Raw genomic sequence first — 21,489 nt, forward strand, 5'->3', positions numbered from 1 at the left:
GATTTCTTCAAGGAACTTCGAAGCTTGATCTTAAATGAAGTTGTATCGTGAGGAGCTTCACATGGCAAATGATCTTCGGCTTTATCGAGGATGAATCAGCACGTGTTTGTTGCGCTTGTCTCCATATGCTTCAATGTATCATTTTCACTTGCTTTACTTGTTCCCTTGCATAAGTGGTATTTTCCCTGGTTTTCCCCTACATGTGTGGCATCTTCTCTTGTAGGATTTGTCCCCTGATGCAAGAGTGGAATACAAACCCTTGCATTTGAATGGTTCATCACTTTTTGGTGACTGGAGACTCAGCTCCAACAACAGTTGAAGATGACTACTCTTGCCCTCGTCCTTGAATATATGAGATAATCTTGTTCTGGTGTGACTTGTTTGAAGAAGTATTCTCGGAGAGGAAGAAAACTAAGTATTTCGAGATGCTTTGTTGAAGATGCATTCTCGGAGATGAGGAAGAGTTGGACATTCTTGCAGGTCTGCCTTGTTATGGAAAACGGAGGTCGACATATATAGAGATTTCTCAATAGCAGGTAGTGGTGCTGTGCCTTTACTCTTGTCAGCAACTGAGGTGTAATTAGAACAGTAAGATTTACGCGTTTTCAACTTTGTCAGAGATCTTTGACAAAGTTGCACGCGATATCCAAAAAAGCTGAGATTGCGTTTGAAAAATGCCAACAAACTTTATTAAGGAAAATCTGGCTTTTGAAATTCGGAGAGCGGTGCCTTTTCGATCTCTAAACAAATGGCTATGTTGCCTCTTCTTTTATAAAGACATCAATTGTGTTCAAGAGTATGCTCAAAAAGTTGCTGCATGTAGAAATTCCTCCATTTTGCACTTCTGAAATTTTATTTGACCTTTTTTTTCTTCATCATTTCTGAAAATGACTTGCCCATTTAACATTTGCTTAGATTTGAGTCTTAGGAGTGATACAGACGAATAGCGTCAGAATAATATATGGTGCCCGTCCTTCTTATCTTCTAATAATCCTCTTACGGTTGGGGACTCTGTGATGAAGAATAACATAATTGCTACTGTGGTAGCTAGGAATCTTCTCACTCCAAAGGATAACATGATCATTTCAAAACGGTCTGATGAGTCGGCTGTTCATGACTCATTGGCTCTCAGTGTTCAATGTGTGGGTTCTGCATCCAATATGGGCCAACGCCTACTTGCTCAAACTCGCTAAGTTGAATCATTGATGGCTGAGGTGACAAGTCTTAAACAAGAGATTAGAGGGCTTAAGCACGAGAATAGAGTGTTACACGTGCTTGCGAATAATTACTCTACGAGCATGAAAAGAAAGCTCGACCAGCTGCAGGAATCCAAAAGTTAGATTCAAAGTGATCACTAGAGGTTCGTTGCTAGATTTCGAAAGCAACTGATGCCTTCCCCTTCTGGTGTTTTGCTAAGTAATGGGGTGTCACATGATCAATCTCCAGTGCCTCCCCTTCTGGGGTACTTCCGAGTACTGAGATTTCACATGAGCAACCTTTGTGAAGGCTCCATTATGTTTGTTTGTTTTAACTTATGTGTATGTGCATATCTGTAATTTCTTGAAGATATTAATAGATAAACTTTATTTCATTCAATGTATTGTGCCAAACACAATAAAGCACATACTTCACTAAGATGTGGTACTTTTGGACAAAATATTAATTTATCTTTACCCTTACGAAGATAAATGATTATTCTTAGTGTCTACATCATTTGAGTATTCAACTCATAATCTTCATATGGTTCTTTTAATATCATAAACATCATGGATAAGATTCGTGTTGGCAGATTGTTCGATTTGCAATTCGAGACAATATTTCCTTTAACACTTTATAATTTTTCTAGACTCTTCAGGAATTCCAATTTAATATCATCAACTCTTCAAGAGTTCTAATTTAATATCATCAACCTTTTACAAGAGATTTTAGTATGTTACAACAATATCATAATGATAGTACTCACTAAGGCAATTTATACCATTCATTGGTATTGAGTACATATTTTATGATTTACCCTTCGGGGGTTTACTTCAAGCAATTTGAATCCTTCAGGGATTTTCTACACTTCATGACACATTTTCCTTTGAAATTTATACAGAGCAATTTGCTCCCATGTATACTTGAGGGATTTACTTATGAAGATATAATGTGGGTGACTCACAACCCTTCGTATATAATTCTCCATTTATATGAACTCGTTTACAAAAGTATAATTTCAGGTTTCAATTAGTAACCTTGTGTCATATCATGTGAGTGTATTACACTGTATTACAAATGCCTATATGTAACCTCCTTAGTTCAACATCTTTTGGCTATTTGTATTGTATTCAAATATATATAGGTCTATTTTTCCACGTTCTTACAAAATTATAATGGAATTGCCTTTCTCCATTTTGGCCAATAATTTTCCTTTTGTCGACGTGACTTAATATTAACACATATCATTGATGAATTTAGTAGCTACTTGTAAAAATCAAAATTACTATTGGTTATCATCAATCCGTGATCCCATATTCTCATGTGCATGCGCATGCATAAAATTTTTTCATTTCTTTGGATATCCATTGCCTCTTCAAGGGCATGACGTTATATCATCTAGGATAGTCATAATTTAGAGAATGTGGATCATAACCTCCTTTTGAGCGTTATAGAGCTTGGATTTTAATCTCCACTTTTGGGGAGTTGAGTCATTGGAACCTATACGTCTATCATGCTACATGCATGAGACATCAATATTCCCATGTCCGTGGATTTTCCTTTCTAGGACGTATATCCATGCAGCGACTGTTATGTTCCTGGCATGCAATAGTTATGTTTCGGAAATGCAATAGTTCAGTAATGCAATATTCTTCTTATTTCGAATTAATGAACCTTTTGAGTCTAAGGGTCTACCATGCTTCAGGCGTGCAACAGATAAATCATTTACTGCATCATAATTTTGTCCAACAGGGACATCAATTCTTGTAGGCACATTTGCAGCAAGTGTATATGATTTCATCACTTTCGTTGCATCACTCAATTATTCTTACTTCATTTTCTCATTGATTGCTTCGTGAATCATAAGACAAATTCTCTTTGTTCTTCTGGAACGGTCTTTTCTCATCATTCTTCTGGAATGATATTTTCTCATCGTTCTTCTGGAACAATGTTATTTTCTCCCCTTAACGGCGGGAAAATTATCTTATCAAAATGACAGTCCGTAAACCATGCAGTAAACATATCCCCAATCAAGGGTTCTAAATATTGAATGATAGATAGTGTTTAACATCAAATGCCCAATCGACAATGATGCTTCATTTCAGTACGTTCTGGCAGTGCAATAGGCACATAGATAACACAACCAAAAATTCATAAATGTATAATGTTTGGCTAGTGCCTAAACAAGAGTTATACTGAGAAATATCGATGTTTGGTAACTGGTCTCAACCAAACTTAATAGTGAATTATGTAAAATGACATGTCTCCATGTCAAAACTAATAATTCCGTTTTCATGAGTAGAGCGCATGTAATCAATTTCATCCGTTTAATAAATGCTTCTGCTAAACCATTTTGAGTATGGACATAAGGAACTTCTGATCCTTATTAAATAGTCTGTGGACTGAGACTCTTATGTCCTTTATTACAATTAAGTTGAGGCACAACGACACTTCAAACTTACGGTACTCATCAAGGAATTTCATGTCCTGATCTTCAGGATCAAGGGACTTCATGCCCCGATCTTTTTGCATGATGGAACTTCAAGTCCAATCATTTTTATATGTTGAGGATCAAGAAACTGCATGTTCTAATCTGATCAAGGAACTTCAGGTCCAGTATGTACTTATTGTAACAAAAATAAGTATAGTAAATAAATTAAAGCAATAGGCGGTAATTCCAGCCATAATGAATAAATTGCATTTAAGTGAATAAAGCTTGTGACAAGGGCTTTAATTCAGTACCATCAAAACTTAAAGCAATAGGCGGTAACACCATTAATAGTAAATCAATTGCTTTAAAGTAAATAGAACTTGTGAAAGGATTTTAAACCAACATCATTCACATAAATCAAAACTTAAAGCAGTGGGCGGTAAAACCGTCCATGATAAATAAATTGCTTTAAAGTAAATAAAGCTTGTGACAAGGGCTTTGATTCAGCACCGTTCACATAAATATCAAAACTTTAAAGTAAAGGGTAATAATTCTATCAACTGTAAATAAATTGCCTTAAATAAATAGAACTTGTGACATAGGCTTTAAACCAACACCATGCACATAAATATGCCAAAACAGAAAATGCAATGATTAAGTCCTCATCTTTTGCTTTTTCTTTTTCTTGGTCTGCCACTTCTTTTGTTTGTTTCCTTTTATTTTTATTTTTATTTCACAGTTCTGAAGTCATTTTGGTTACTCAGGAAATTATAGTAACAATAAGTTCCAATTGGTGTTCCTCCTCCGGTGAGTTTCGAAAAAGTTGAAATAGTTCCCATAAGTTTTGGAGTCAAGAATGTCTGTGACTTATGAGAAGATCAAACCGTTAGATTTAGTTCAAATTTTAGTACGATATGGATAAGAGGATACCGAACAACGTTTGTGAAGAAACAATTTCGATCTGAGCTACCGAAATAGAGTTTTGGTACTCATAAGGTGACTGTCCAGTTTTCTGCGGAAATTGGAAACTGGTTTGGTATTTCAGACATCTGCGACGATCGCACCGTTAAAGTTTTCTGAAATTTAGATATGTTGTAGATATTGAGCGGACGAACAACTTTCAAGAAGAACGTATTTCAATCCGAGCTCCGCAAAGAATAATATACAGTCATACAACAATATATATATATATATATATATATATATATTTGCTTCAGGAAAATCAGTAGTACAAAGATTTTAAGATGAAATGAAAAGATTTTCTTATCTGTGAGATTCCAGGCAATAGAGGTGAACATGATTTGTGGTGTTGTGCTTTCCACTGACATAAGAGCTTCTCGTGTTGATAACGTGTTGTAAAATCAACTATGTGTGCAGTGGAATAAATAAATAAGACACAAAATTTACAAGGTTCCTCTACAGTCAGTGTGACTAGAGTACGTTCTCGGGACAGCAGTGGTGCTTTCATTATAATCTGAAATAATAAGAGTACAAAGATAACTCTCTCTATTATCTCCTCTCATCTTCCTCTCTTTTCTCTCTTCCTTTCTTCCTTCCTATCTCTCCCATGAGTCTCTCACTTTCATCTCCCAATCTTTTGTTGTGTTCCATAAGACGTGCTTTTATAGAAGCAAATCACAAGCAACATAGTGAAAGGCTTACTATATGCATGTGAGTATTTACTATACACATTACTATACACATGTGGGCAAACATACCCACTATTTACAACACTTTTTATTTTTTGTGTTAATATTAGGGGGCTTTATGTACAAGTTGGGCCCAGACTGTCTTTTCTTTCTTTCAAACTGATTTTTATTTGTCAAAGACCGCATTAGGATGTGTAGCATTCTTATGAGAAATGATAATTGCAATTTTTTAAGTGGAATGACATTATCATCGGATTAAATAATTAGTGGATAAGAGAAGGAGAATCGATGAGAATCGAACATATACTATAATGCATGATTATTTTTTGCTATTGTGTAAAGCGTTAACATTTTTTTTTGTTTATTCATTTTGTGATCTTTTATTTATGTGATTGATATATGTATGTTTTTATTTCCTTTTTGTTTTGTAAATAGAATTGTATGTAACACATATTTTAGTCTTTTAGTGGGGGATGTGCAATAAAACTTGGGACTTATACGATAATGAAAGAAGTAATTCGACTAAACACGAATACGATCTCTTAAAGTCTTCTTCCATAAAAGGAATAAACAACTCTTTGAAGACAACTTCACAATGCAGCAATCTATGGCTGCAAAAGAATGGTATGATGCCTTAAAGTCTGTATGTTCTAATGTTCTTAAGATGCAAGTGTCTTTGGCTTGGGATCCACCTATTGGAAAGAAGGTGAAGCTTAATGTGGACGGTTCTCAGATCAATACTACTGGAAATATAAGTGCAAGAGTTCTTAGAGACAACATTGGTGATTGGCTATTCTCTGTCAACTTGGGCAAAGGTCAGGTAGTTGATACTGAAATTTGGGGGCTATATTTTGGACTGAAACTTACAGTTGACAAGAGTATTTCACGATTATGTGAGGAGATGGATTCAGCTTTTATGGTTAATTTAATCAATAATATGACTGATACCAGTTTTCATCCTCTTGCCAACATCATTGATCTATGTAGACAACTTATGACACGCATAGCCGAATGCGAGTTAGTGCATGTTTATCGGGAGAAGAACATGGTGGTAGATGACATTCCCAATTGGAGCTATTTAATGGATCTTGGGTGCCATTATTTTGAGAATCCTCCTGATTGGATTGGAACTCGATTATTTGATGATATGATGGAAGTCCCTAAGACTCGAATTATCTGTAATAACTCTTTGAGCTAGTTTATGTAGTGATCCACCCCCTTATTTTACCAAAAAAAAGAGAGGGTATTCTTCCATAAAACCAACTAACTATATCAACAATGCTCAACCCAAAAAATTAAAATATCACATTATAACTTTAGTAGCTATAACACAAAGGATGGCAGATAAAGAGAGGGAGAGAGATATACTGATATTATTTATTTGATTCTTTGTTTTGCAGTGTGTTTTGATAACACACGAATCACTCTATTTATAGAGCTACTCCCATGAGAACATCCAAAAATGATATGATGGCTTCTTTTGACAATATTACATAACAACAAATATATCACTATCATTTTCACCTTTTCCCAAATGCATGTGGAATGTGGGCATACTAATGCATGTAGGATGTGGGCATACACCATATAGCTTTTACAACACTCCCCCTTGGATGCTCACATATCAACATCACTTGCCTCGTTAAAACTTTGCTTGGAAAAACCCAGTGGGAAAAAAAAACCATAGCGAAGGAAAAAGAGTACAACTTTACCTTGATCGTTGATATAATGTTATGTAAGCTTATGTTGCCTCGTTAAAACCTTGATAGGAAAAACCGAGTGGGGAAAAATCCTAATCGAAGGAAAAATAGTACAAATGCATGTATCATGGATGCTCCCCATGAATTATATCTCCCCCTGATTCTGCATTCTTCAAATTTAGTTTATTGGTAAGCCGACGTAATTTGATTCCCTGCACTAACTTCCGAAATGTACACTTTGGTAAATATTTGGTGAACAAATCTGCTAGATTTTCATTGGAACATATTTGTCTGACTTCAATAACTTTAGCCTTTTGAAGCTCATGTGCACTAAAAAACTTTGGAGATATGTGTTTAGTCTTATCGCCTTTGATGAATCATTCCTTCATTTGGGCAACACAAGCTGCATTATCTTCATGGATGACAGTTAGAGTGTTTGTCTGTGAAGTTATACCATATGAATTTCAGATATGATGGATCATTGATCTTAACCAAGAACATTCACGACTTGGCTCATGTAAAGCAAGTATTTCCGAGTGATTGGAAGATGTAGCAACTAGTGTTTACTTTGTTGAGCGCCATGAGATTTTTGTATCTCCATTAGTGAATACATATCCAGTTTGTGAGTGGGCTTTATGCAGATCAGAGAGGAAACCAGCATCTGAATATCCGGCAAGGATCTGGTCATTTGTGGATTTCTCTAAGTATACGAGACCCATGTCTGTTATCCCACAAAGGTATCGCAAAACATCTTTGATTCCTTTCCAATGGCGAATTATTGGAGCAGAGCTATACCTTGCTAACAGGTTAATTGAAAAAGTTATATCTGGTCGAGTACATTGTGCTAAATACAATAAAGCACTTATTGCACTCAGATATGGTACTTCTGGACCAAAGACCATTTCATCATCTTCTTTTGGATGAAATGAATCTTTCTTAATGTCCAAAGAACGAATGACCCACTAGTAAAAAAAACACTTTGCGCGACGCAGGTCTTTCATCATGCAAAGTCAAAAAACCGTTGTGCAAACATTAGCGCAACGAACTTTCGTCGCGCATCAACCGTCGCATCAAGGCAGTGATAGAAGGGTTTGCGCAACAAAGAAGTAACCTACATCGCGCAAATCTACTTTGCACGATGCAGGCCCTACGTCACGCAAAACTACTTTGCGCGACGTAGGGCTGCGTCGCGCAAAGTAGTTTTGCGCGACGAAGAAGTAACATACGTCATGCAAACCCTTTTTTTTTTTTTTTTTTGCAAAATTTTATTTATTTACTTTTTAATAAATATTATAATTAAATTCTAAACAATAATTAATAAACCAAGAAAAAGTATTTAATTATAAAATATATGAAAATGTACATACAAGATGTCCGAATAAAAAAGAAAAATCTACAACAAGTAGTCTTCTAGGTTTGATGCTTAATGTTTTCTTCTATTACAAATTCTCTCCAGGTAAGATTAATTGGTTAAACTGAATTATCAATTAAAATGTACTTTTATTGATAATTTCAGGGTGTAACACGATCATCGGCATGCCATGCATGAGTTAATTAAGCTTTAAGCTCATGCAATCGAGAAACGTATTCCTAGCCCGTGATGACCTTGCCCCCTCTTCTGCAAATTTTTCTGGATCTTCCAGTTCCTCTAAATGCAAACTTATCGAAGATTTCTCATGTGCTGTAAATTCATATCAGTAAAACAATTCAAAGTGACTATCATAGATGCTCTAGTTGGGCAACAAAAATACTTGTGAAAAGAATACTTGTTCCAAAAAATTATAGGAACAAAGCAAAGGAGGCTGACATATTTTTCCTGCCTTTCATCATGTAGGACATTTGTAAGTAATAAGAAAAAGGAAAATAAAAGTTAGAAGATAGGTTACATCTTTCAGTGAGAAACTTAAGGAAGTAAATAACTTTCAATGAAGGTTCAGAAAAAGATATGTCCATGAGCAATGTTGTTAAATTACAAAATTTGAAAAATTAAAATAAATTGGCATTCAATTGATAGATTGAAGACATACTTAGTAGATCCATTCCCAACAAGCGGAAGAAAGCCATATTTTTTCTCAAAAAAGGCCTAACGATTCAAAATCCGATCCGCAGTACCAACCATCACAGCAAGTCTCAAAATGGTGGCCTATTGATGAAAGTGATTGTTAGACACTGCTCCTTAAATAAGCATGCCAACATACAAGAAGGAAAAGAAATAACTTTACCTCAGGCAATTCACTAAAAACAGCTTCCTCTGCAGCAGCTTTAGTCCTTAGGAATCTGGAGGGGGACAAGGAAGATGCCCCCAAGCAAGAAACTTGAATAAATCTCATGATAACCCCATGTTCTTTGGAAATCTGCAGAAATATAGAGATTAAAAAGAAGACCGATATGTGTCTAACAATAAAACCTGAATAAATGACATCCAACTTTTATATCTCCACCAATTGGATATTGAACAGAATTTCAGATCCTGAAAGACACTTCTATCTATCTTGAAAGAAAAGTCCAATTGCAAGCAGGCTAAATAGTTGCATTGCAGACTGCAACTTGTGTGTAGAAGTGTATGATACACAACAAACTATTGTAACTGTGGCAAAATAATCTTGATAAACACTTTTTTACTATTTTTGTTAAGGATGATGCTTTGGGAACCAACTTTTAAGAGAAGTACATGGCAGTAGGATCAGAAGCAGCACAGGAACAAAAATAATGTCATGAATGTAAATGCAGGATACCTACCGTTGCCAGTTGTTGCGCCATGGAATGATTCACTTCCTCAAAGCTAAAGTTTCTTGTCTCATGATCCCTCATTGCCAAGCTACAAAGCGTTCCTTCATTGAATCCAAAGATTAAAGTATCTTTAATATATAAAGTCACGACTCAAGAATGCATACCAATGAGATTGATAACCACGTTTGCTTTTGCAATGACTGCCTTAATTGAATCTTCATCTCGCGGATTGTATTTCATTGGTCCAATCTGAGTAAGTGAAATGTGAGAACATCAAAAACATAATAATTGAAGAATGGAGAAAAATTAGTTCCCCAATCAAGAAGGAACATTAACTAAGAAACAACACAAATTACCCTACCTGTCCCAAATCCCCCATTAACTTGGGGTGACGATAGGAGTCCTTAGAACCACGAAAAGGAACTAACACTTGACTTCCCGTTTTGGCTAGAAGAGAAGTAAAGAATCAGCACCAGCATGCTTGACAGATACTACAAACACTTAAGGGATGTTTGGTATTCTTCTTGAATTTGATTTTTGAAAACCATAAATTATCCTCAAGGTAAAAGCCAAACAACCCATTATACTTCTGTCATTTTTTCAAGGATAAAATACAAAATCACATTTCCCCAGATCAAGTTCAGTCCAACAATCACCTACTAGAAATGTTCTCAATCATAACAATCACAGACTGAAACAATGCATACATGCAATTCAATGGAATTCCAATTAAACAAATTTATTGACAATTAGCTCACCAAGTTGTTGCACAAGATAACACCCAAGGAACCCCGTAGATCCAAAGACTGCAGCAACAATGCCACTGAAAATAGACAGATTATTTTCCAAATAACATAAACAACACAATCATGTGAAACACGTACAACCGAGTTTCGATATCTATGTTTGCTGGGTTTTCTTTATCTGCATAGTTAAAGCATTATTAGCACATTATCTTCACTCTTCACCCGGCACATTCATAAAACATTTTTGTTTTCTCAAGAATTCAGCTGGTTATTAGCTTCTTAAAAGTTGCATTCCATCTTTAATGACAACTTTACTTACTGAGAAAAATATAAGAAATCTATCCTACCCTAATGGGCTCATATAGTTCATACATTCAATAAAAGAAATAACTTCGACAAAAGGTTTACTTTTCCTACATTTTCCCAGAAAACTAACGGAGCAACAACAATTAAACATTCTAACTCTTTCAATAATATTCAATGTAGTACACAGAGACGAGATCCGATACAGAAATTCTTCCAAATGCTTATCACACCCAGAGATTCATGATGTCAAATTTACCAAAGTTTACTTGGTTTTTCATTCACACTCACAACGCACAACACCATCAACATCTTAATATTCGATTTAACACTAAAACCCTAAAATTCCTAACCCCAAAATTTGATTTAACACTAAAACCCCCAATTTCTAATTTAATTTTCAAGATTGAATCTAATTACAATACCAAAATCTTCAAGTTAAGGCATTAAAGCCTGATTCTGACCTTAGAAAGAAGAAAAATTAAGAATTAAGAAAAGATAGATACATGGGTCAATCTTCAGCGTGTTGCTGCCTGTTGGCTGGGTGCAGTCGGGATGGATGGAAAGAATATGAGGAGAGAGACCGAGTGAGAGAGAGGGAGAAAGACCGAGTGAAAGAGAGGGAGAGAGGGTGAGATGAGAGAGAGGGAGAGAGAGGGAAGAGAGAGACCGAGTGAGAGAGAGGGAAAATAGACGTAGGTATACATTTTTTACAAATGGCCTATTTTTTAACAATTGGGAAAGTTTAAAATAACCGTCTATTGTTAACAAGTGCCCCGCCAAAATTTTAACAATGGCGGAATGAAAGTGCACATCTTGATGTCGTGCAAAACAAGGTACTTTTTTTTATAAAAAAAAATTACTATAAAATTTACTAAAAATGTAATTTTACTTTCTTCAAATTCAATTTTTTTTACATAAAACCCACAATAATATATTTTTTCTAACAAAAACCCGACCCAAACTACAATAATAAATTTAAAACTACTTAATAAATATGCATATCATTCAATTTCTTAAGTGTTACACGTACAAAATAAATAAATTTAAAGCTACTTAATAAATATATATATATACCATTGAACTTGATTGGATATGCATTGTACGAAACTAGTTTCAACGATCCAACCGTCAAATTTGTTTGTATATATTTCGAGATCGTATACGCCAAAAATAAAAAAAAAAACATTTAGAGATCAAGTAACGGGACAAAACTTTTCGACAGTTATAAACAAAAAATCACAATTTAATGGTTATTTTAACTCCGATTTTGATTATTTTTTACATCTACAATCCTTGACCCTATATGAATACAATGAACTAATTTGATCGTCAATTTAAAACATTTACACTAGTGGATACCACAAAATCTTATGTTATACTTAATAAAAGTATAAATAAACGATCTATTGTTTTGATGAGATACACATTCTACCAAACTAATTTCAACGATCCAACCGTCAAACTTGTTTGTATATGCTTCAAGATTGCATACGCCAAAAATTGCAAAAAACAAACATTCAAAGATTAAGTAACGGGACGAAACTTTTCAACGGTTATAAACGAAAAATCACGATTTAACGGTTATTTTAACTCCAATTTTGATTATTTTTTACATCTACACTCATTGATCCTATGTGAATACAATGAACTAATTCGATCATCTATTTAAAACATTTACACTAAATCTTATGTTATACTTAATGAAAGTATAAATAAACTCTTAAGTGTTAGTGAATCTATTGTTTTGATGGGATACGTATTCTACCAAACTAATTTCAACGATCCAACTGTCAAACTTGTTTGTATATGCTTCAAGATTGCATACGCCAAAAATCGTAAAAAACAAACATTCAGAGATCAAGTAACGAGACAAAACTTTTTGACGGTTATAAACGAAAAATCACGATTTAACGATTATTTTAACTTCAATTTTGATTATTTTTTACATCTACACTCCTTTATCCTATATGAATACAATGAACTAATTTGATCGTCAATTTAAAACATTTACACTAGTTATACTTAATGAAAGTAAAAATAAACTTTTAAGTGTTAGTGAATCTATTGTTTTGATGGGATACGCATTCTACCAAACTAATTTCAACGATATAATTGTCAAACTTGTTTGTATATACTTTGAGATCGCATACGCCAAAAATCGCAAAAAACAAACATTCAGAGATCAAGTAATGGGACAAAACTTTTCAACAGTTATTAACGAAAATCAAAATTTAACGGTTATTTTAACTCTGATTTTAATGATTTTTTTACAGCTACACTTTTTAACCCTATATGAATACAATGAACTAATTCGATCATTAGTTTAAAACATTTACACAAGTGGATACCACAAAAGAAAAAGGCAATGCAAGAAACTTAAAAAAAAAAAAAAACTTTGCGTGACGTAGGTGCCACTGCTTCGCACAAAACAACTTTGCACGATGCAAGTGCACGTACGTCGCGCAAAGTTGGCAAAAAAGCGGTAATGCATTCTTTGTTTGGCGCCAAGATCTTACGCGACGCACAAAACGTCACGCAAATAGCCTTTCCGCAACGCATAAGTTCCTGCGTCGCGCAAAACAGCTTTGCGCGACACTAGCATTCGTCGCGCAAAGTGCAGTCGCACAAAGGCTGTTTGCGCGACGTTTTGTGTTTTGCATCGCCCAAACATACTTTGCACGACGAAATTTGCTCCGTTTCGCAAACATGTTTTTCTACTAGTGACCATTGGCGTGCTAAGTGGATAAGCCTTGTCCATTCCAAATTGTTTTAGGATTTTTTCAATATAAGTTGATTAGTGAACCAAAATTCCACTAGCACAATGCTCGATTTGCAGGCCGAGACAATATTTTGTTTTCCTAAGGTCTTTCATTTCAAATTCGCTTTTCAGGTATTAAACAATTTTATTGAGCTCTTTAGGAGTTCCAACTAGGTTCATATCATTAACATATACTGCCATTATAACAAATCCAAAATTGGATTTCTTAATGAACACACAAGGGCAAATGACATTGTTGATATATCCTTCTTTGATCAAATACTCACTGAGACGATTATACCACATTCGTCCAGATTGTTTCAGCCCATATAATGATCGTCTTAATTTGATTGAGAGCATACCTTGTGGTTTGTTAGTCATTTCAGGCAACTTAAGTCCTTTTGGGACTTTCATATATATGTCAGTATCTAATTCTTCATATAGATACGTGGTGATGACATGCATAAGTCGCATATCAAGTTTTTCTGAAACTACTAAATTTATTAAGTAACGGAACGTAATTGCGTCCATTATAGGAGAGTATGTCTCCTTATAATCAATTCCAGGTCTTTGTGAAAAACCTTGTGCAATGAGTTGTGCTTTATATCTTGCAATCTCATTTTTTTCTCATTGCGCTTTCTTGTGAATACCCATTTGTAATCCACGGGATTTACATCAGGCAGGGTTTGGACTATCGGTCCAAAAACACTTTGTCTTTCCAAGGAATTTAATTCTGCCTGTATTGCATCTTTCCATTTAGGCCAATCTTGTTTCTGTTTGCATTCATCAACAGAGGTAGGCTCAATATTATCACTTAATATGATTTCACTGGCTATTGAGAATGCGAACATGTCGTCGATGATTATTTCATTTCGATCCCACAATTAGTTAGTACATGCATAATTTATGGAGATTTCTTTGCTTTCATGCACTTCTATCTCTTTAGGGACATGTGTCTCATCAAGGACATTTCCTTTTCAGAATCATGAATATGGGATTTATCATTCATTTCTTTTCTTGAATGATTTCATTTGGATTTAGCTGTGCCCTCGTCTTTCTCTTTCGAGGGGCTGAATCTCTTGAACCTAGGGGTCAACCACGATTCAGGCGTGCACCAAATGATTCATTTGCTGCCACTTTAATTTGTCCAACAGGGACATCCATTCTTACAGGTGCATTTGCAACTCGTATACGTGACTTTGTCACTTTTGAAGCATCATTAAATGCATTTGGCATTTTATTAGCAATACTTTGAAGGTGAATGATCCTTTGCACTTCATTTTCACATCGAGTGCTTTGTGGATCAAAATGAGATAAGGTGGGAACAGCCCATGTCAGCTCTTGTCGTTCTTCTGGAACAGTTTTTTCTCCCCCTAATGATGGGAAAACTGTCTCATCAAAATGACAATCCACAAAACGAGCTGTAAATATATCTTCTGTCAAGGGTTCCAAATATCTAATGATAGATGGTGAATCAAAACCCACATAAATTCTCAGTCTGCGCTGAGGTCCCATTTTAGTGCGTTGTGGTGGTACAAATAACACATAAATAGCACAACCAAAAACTTGTAAATGTGAAATGTTTAGCTGATGCCCAAACACGAGTTGTACTGAGGAGTATTGGTGGTTGGCTATAGGTCTCAATTGAACCAATGATGCAGCATGTAAGATGGCATGTCCCTATGCAGGAACTGACAATTTTGTTTTCATAAGCAGAGTGCGAGCTATTAACTGAAGCCGCTTGATCAATGCTTCTGCTAAACCATTTTGAGTATGGACATGAGGAACATGGTGTTCAACATCAATGCCCAATGTCATGTAGTAATCATCAAAGGTTTGGGACGTAAATTCACCAGCGTTATCAAGTCGGATTGACTTAATGGGGTAATCTTGGAACTGTGCTCGCAACTTAATTATTTGAGTAAGAAGTCTCGCAAAAGCTACATTTCGAGTAGACAAAAGACAAACATGTGACCATCGGGTAGATGCATCAACCAAACCATAAAATATCGAAATGGTCCACAAGATGGTTGAATAGGCCTACAAATATCGCCTTGAATTCTTTGCAAAAATGATGGGGATTCAGCATCAACCTTTAGTTGTGATGGTCTAATTACCAACTTCCCTTGAGAACAAGTCTTGCAAGGGTTATCATTTGAGATAATAATGTGTCTGCTCAATAATGGATGTCCATTAGAGTTGGTAATGATCCTACGCATCATGGTGGATTCTGGATGGCCCAAATGGTCATGCCAAAGCATGTAAACTTTTGAATCAATGAACTTCTGGTTCATGACAATATGTGATTCAACTGTCTTTATGTATGTATAATAAAATCCATTCGACAAACCACGCAACTTCTCCAATATACACTTCTAGGTATCATTAGAGGTAATGCATAGATACTCCACATTTTTTGCATTTTTTCGTTTCAATGTGGTATTCATTTAAACGTATGTCTTTGAAACTTAACAAATTTCGAGTAGATTGAGTAGTATACAACGCATTTTGTATGGACAATATTGTTCCATTTGGTAACATAATCTGGGCTTTCCCTGAGCCTTCAATTACATCTGATTGGCCTGATATTATTGTTAACCTTACTTTTGTAAGCATTAAGCTTGAGAAATACTTTCGATCACAAAGTATTGTATGCGTGGTTTCACTGTCTGCAAGACAAATATCTCCATCATTTCTCATGTTTTGAGAATAACCACAGTTTTTATCCATGCTTTCTAAGTAAAGGGGATCACAGTTAAAAACAACTTATTCATAAAAGGAAATTGAAATGCCACTTTTATTGAATTGAAATGCGAGTTTTAAACTACAAGTTCAGAATAAAAAATACATCAAACATAAGTGATTCAATCGGACCGGTACACTTCATTCCCTCTTTCCATAATGAATTCTGAAGCATTTAGGTGGGTTGTGTTCAACTGCCCTGATAAGTTGAGCATTGGATCAGGTATATCTATTGGTCTAGCCTGGTCGAGGAAATTGATCTCGACACCCCTTTCCTTGAGAGAGGCTTGATATAGATCCACCAGATGTTTTGGAGTACGACAGGTACACACCCAGTGCCTATTGCCACCAGACTTATGGCAGGCTCAGAGTTTCTAGGAACATTGTTCATATGAGCTTTGCCTTTGTGGTGGTTTACATTCTTAAAGCTCGGGCTTGAATTATGCCTTAGAACCTACTGGTGAAACTGGACACCATGGTTCTTGCCTTTCCTGTTCCACCGGCCTCGCTTGTGGCCACGTCCTCGTTTGTAATTATTGCCACGAGAGGATATGGTATTCCTTTCAAGGAAAACAGCATTCACTTCTGGGAATGGTGCCAATCCAGTAGGTCCGGACTAATGATTCTTCATCACGAGCTCATTGTTTTGTTCAGCTACTAGGAGAACAGATATCAGCTGGTTGTATTCAGTGAAGCCTCATTCTCTATACTACTGCTGCAGGAGCACATTAGAGGCATGAAATGACATACCCCGACCCAGGATGTCCACTAGGAATCCAAATCGAGCACATAATGTGACCTATACGACTGCACCCATAGCTCATCAATCAATGCTAGCACATAAGTCGGAGTCACCTATAGTGACATGTACGACTCATCCATATCTCATCAATCAATGCTAGCACATAAGTCAGAGTCACCTATAATGACCTGTACGACTCATCCATATCTCATCAATCAATGCTAGCACATAAGTCGGAGTCACCTATAGTGACATGTACGACTTATCCATATCTCATCAATCAATAGTACTGTGTTAGCCAGAGTCACCTAACATGACATGTACAGCTGACCCTCATCCATCAATAGTAGTATGTTAGCCGGAATCACCTAACGTGACCTATAAGGCTGACCTTCATCACAACTATACTCACTGAAATTTCTATCATCAATAAGTACTCACCTGAAGCTTACCTAGGCGTTCGCAGCGTCATTTGGAATAACCACTTTAACGTCCCAACATTCTTAACCAGAACTAAACCAGTGATAGACTAGAATAAAATCATGGTTAATCTCTACGCTGTTAACCATCATAACTTCTTTCTTTAAAGAAACCAAGTACCATATTAAATTTGGATTGTTTTATGGTTGCATCTAACTGTCTTGTTAGACTGCCTACGTACCCTCAAATGGGATCAAGCCATTTGTAGTTCAACTTAGTACGTCAAAGCATTCATAGTCATTATATGTAGGTAATATGCATATAGATATTCCATAATGCAATCTAACACTCAACCATGTCATAATATCTTAGACTATATCAATATATGTGTGACATGGTATACATATGCATAAATCAAATTAAAAGCGTTTGCAGCATTATTAATTATATATATATATATATACACGATAAAAGGAAAATACCCACTCACCTAAGGTCCGCACTACGACTCCCTAGTACGAATATCAAGACATCATGCACCATCGTTGCCTAGAATAATTATCAAATCACGTGTCAAAGTTTATAACAGTATAACACATAATTTACGTAAAACACATCCCTACGTAATTCGATCCGGAAGGTCCGCATTAGGGATTTCCAATTCTTTACTTCCAAAGATCCACATTATAATTCTAGAACAATATCCTAAAGTTTCGGGATGATCCAACGGTCAGGTATTCGCCAGTTGCCAAAACCAAGTGGCGGTTAACGTTTATTTTATGAACTTACAAATCAAATTCAGAAAGATCCGTGCGTCAGATTCTTGATCCGTAAGTTCCTATAATCCTCAAATATTACAAACAATAACCTATTAAGGTTTGATGATGATCCAATGGTCGGATCGTCGATTCATATAATGACCTAATCACGTATTGTAGAGAATTTAGGTTTTAACGATCAACATGCGTCATACTATTGTGAGAACTGAATTCAAGGCATCTAATTTAGCCTAAGAATAGCATCGATGACCCCTTGGCGACGCACCGCCGTGGGTGGCGGTCGCCGTTTCGACTCACCGAAAAATTCAACTATTTCTAAAAATTCTCAAAAATTCCAAAAATGAAGATCTCAAAGAGTAGAGCAAAGTTTATACATGTAGCCAAGTCCAATTTGGCCTAGAAAGGCTCCAATTTCACTCAAACCCATTGGAAACCCTAGAAATTAGTGTGTTCAATTTGCCTTCTCTAGTGCTCCGCTGCTCCTACAGTTGTTTGGGGTTTGTTCCTGGCACCCCAAGGAGTGATTTGGAAGTGATAGTGGTGGTTGGGACCTTCAGATTCGATGGATCACCGCCAAGAACTTTCGGTCCCTCCGGTGATGTTCTTCACGAATTTAGACCTAAAATCCTTCGATCTTGGGCGGAAATGGTAGATGGAAGGTTATGGAGTTTGGTTACTGGTAGTGGAGGGGTGAAATCACCTAAAAAATTAGTGGAAGTGGCCGGGTTGAAAACCGGGTCATCGAAGGTGTATGGGTCGACGACAAGGGCTAGAGCCCTTCTCTCTCTCCTCCCCTGGTTGGCTATCACTCTCCCATCCCTTCTGATTGGTCAATATTTCCTTTCTCTGATTCGCCCCCTGTTTTTTCTCCTCTCTTTCGCAGCTCCTTTTTTTTTTCCCACTAAACTTAAAAACTGATTGGTTATATTCCCACAAGATGAGAGTTCAATTTAATTAAAACTAAACTTAAAATAACCAATTTCAAACGTTCATAATTGTACCGATATAATCTGGACTTACAAACGGCTTTCGCCTATGTGTTCGTACCAACGAGTACTTCTTAAATACGCTAAAAGAATAAGTCATACGTTTCTCAAACGATGGTCAATGGAAGTCCAAGTCCTTGCCTCTAGGGAATTTTCGTCAATTCACTCGATTAAAATAAATAAAAACGTAAAGTTAGGGACGGGTTGTCACATGAAAGATGCTGAAAGTCTTTTCTAGCATATCTTCCTCAGTGATGGTTTCTCCACAGAGCTTCATCTGGGAGCTAATTCTGAACATCATAGAATTGTACTTAGCCACTGACTTAAAATCTTAGATCATTAGGTGAGTCCCCTCATAACGAGCTCTTGGAATAATCACTGTTTTCTGGTGATTGTATCTGTTGCTCAATGCTATCCAGATAGCTAATGGACCTTCAACCGTTAGGTACTTGCTCTTTAGTCCTTCATCAAGGTGGTGAGAAATAAAGATCATGGCCTTCGCCCGATCTTGAGAGGATGCATTGCTTTCCTCCCTAATGGTTTCTCCAAGATTTCCTGCCTCTAGATGGACCTTGGTATCCACTACCCAGGTAAGGTAGTTCTTCCCAGAAATGTCCAAGGCAACAAAATCAAGCTTTGCCAAATTCGCCATTATTTTCTTTTCTGAAAGAAAAATGAGATGTGTAAGAACTTGCAATAATATGTATTCCTGGAGGAATATAGTGTTAGAACTTCTGGTTCTTACAAATTTTTCATTTTGATCTTCAGGCTAAAATGATAAGCACTCGAAACTTCAAGCTCGAGATTTACATGATTGATGAGAAAGGCGATGGTACTGCACCATTCTCATTGAAGTAAGCATAGGATGGGCGATTATTTCGCACCACTCAAACTGCAGGAAAATTTAAATATGCAGAGTAGGGTGGGCGATTATATCGCACTACTTAAAATTGCAGTAAAATTAAATAGTAGACAAATTTAAATATGTAGGGTGGATGATTATACAACACCACCTAAAATTGCAATAAAATTAAATAGCAAGAAAATTTAAATATGCAGAGTGGACGATTATACTGCACCACCTAAAATTGCAGTAAAATTAAATCTACAGTCCAAGATGGGCGATGATACCACACCATCTTTGATCGCAGTAAAATTAACATAAATAAATATTGGTTAGTAATCAAGAACTACACCAAACAAGAAATCAAATATATAAGTAACTGTTAAATTGAGAACGAGAAGCAGGCATGGTGCAAACAATTCTTCACAAGGGTATATCCAGTAGGTGAGGCAAAGGAAGAAGAAGAATAGTAAAATCCTAGGAGGAAACCTTTTTTTTTTTTCTTTTGGCAAAGGGAAATGAGAAATGGTTAGAGAGTTGTGTTGATAACGTGTTATAAATAGGTAAAAGTTAGAGAAATAACATTTGCTAAAGACAGTAGCAAAACGGGTGCAAATATCACAATATAACTTTAGTAGCTATAACACAAAGGATGACAGATAAAGAGAGGGAGGGAGATATATTGATATTATTTATTGGGTAAATTACACTTTCATACCTCAGGTTTGGGCTATATTTCAATTCCTTACAACATCTTTAAAACATTTCACTTTCATACCTTAAGTACTATTTTATTTCAAAATAATACCTCCGTTACATTTTCCATCAATTGATCCGTTAAATGTTAACGCGGCTGCCACATATATACCACGTGGCCAAAAAAAAATTTTAATTTTTTTTTAAAAACCTGAATTTTTACAACAACAAAAAGGAATACCCCAGCGACCCACATCTGCAATCTGCAAGAAGAAGAAGAAGAAGCATCTGCAGCAGGAAGAGAGAAAAACAATTGAGTGCGACCCGCATCTACAGCAGGAAGAAGAAGAAGAATCATCTGCAGCAGAAAGAGGGAAAAAAAATTTGAGCGCGACCCACATTTGCAGCAGGAAGAAGAAGAGGAAGAAGAGGGAGAAGAAGAAGAAGAAACAGGAAGATGGAAAAAAAAATTGAGCGTGACCCGCATCTGCAGCAGGAAGAAGAAGAGGAAGAGAAGGGAGGAAGATAAAAAAAACCAACCCCCCCCCCCCCCCACGACCCTCCTCCCGTCCCCTTCCTTGCAGCTAGAGACCCAGCTCCCCCTCTCCCCATGCGACCCTCCTCCCTTCGCGATTTGGTGATTTTCAGTGTGGGTGAGTTTTGAAAATATTTTAAGTTTGAGATGATTTTTGGACTGGTTTTGTGGTAGATCCACCTAATCTTGGCTGGGATTTTCGGGGGTAGGTGATGGGGAATTTTTGGA

General features: G+C 36.2%; 1 protein-coding gene across 1 annotated transcript; it reads right to left on the reverse strand.

Moving 5' to 3' along the window:
- Positions 1 to 14,609: 14,609 nt before the first annotated feature.
- On the reverse strand, positions 14,610 to 15,032 carry LOC139190824 (uncharacterized). Its single transcript, XM_070811312.1, has one exon. The coding sequence runs from the start codon at positions 15,030 to 15,032 to the stop codon at positions 14,610 to 14,612; it is 423 nt and encodes a 140-aa protein (XP_070667413.1).
- Between the last annotated feature and the right edge of the window lie 6,457 nt (positions 15,033 to 21,489).

The sequence above is a fragment of the Malus domestica genome, chromosome 13 (genome assembly GCF_042453785.1).
Source record: "Malus domestica chromosome 13, GDT2T_hap1".
In the NCBI taxonomy this organism is placed as follows: Eukaryota; Viridiplantae; Streptophyta; class Magnoliopsida; order Rosales; family Rosaceae; genus Malus; species Malus domestica.

Coding starts and splice junctions, on each gene's coding strand:
- LOC139190824 (XM_070811312.1), bottom strand. CDS start 15,032: ATGGGACCTCAGCGCAGACTGAGAATTTATGTGGGTTTTGATTCACCA.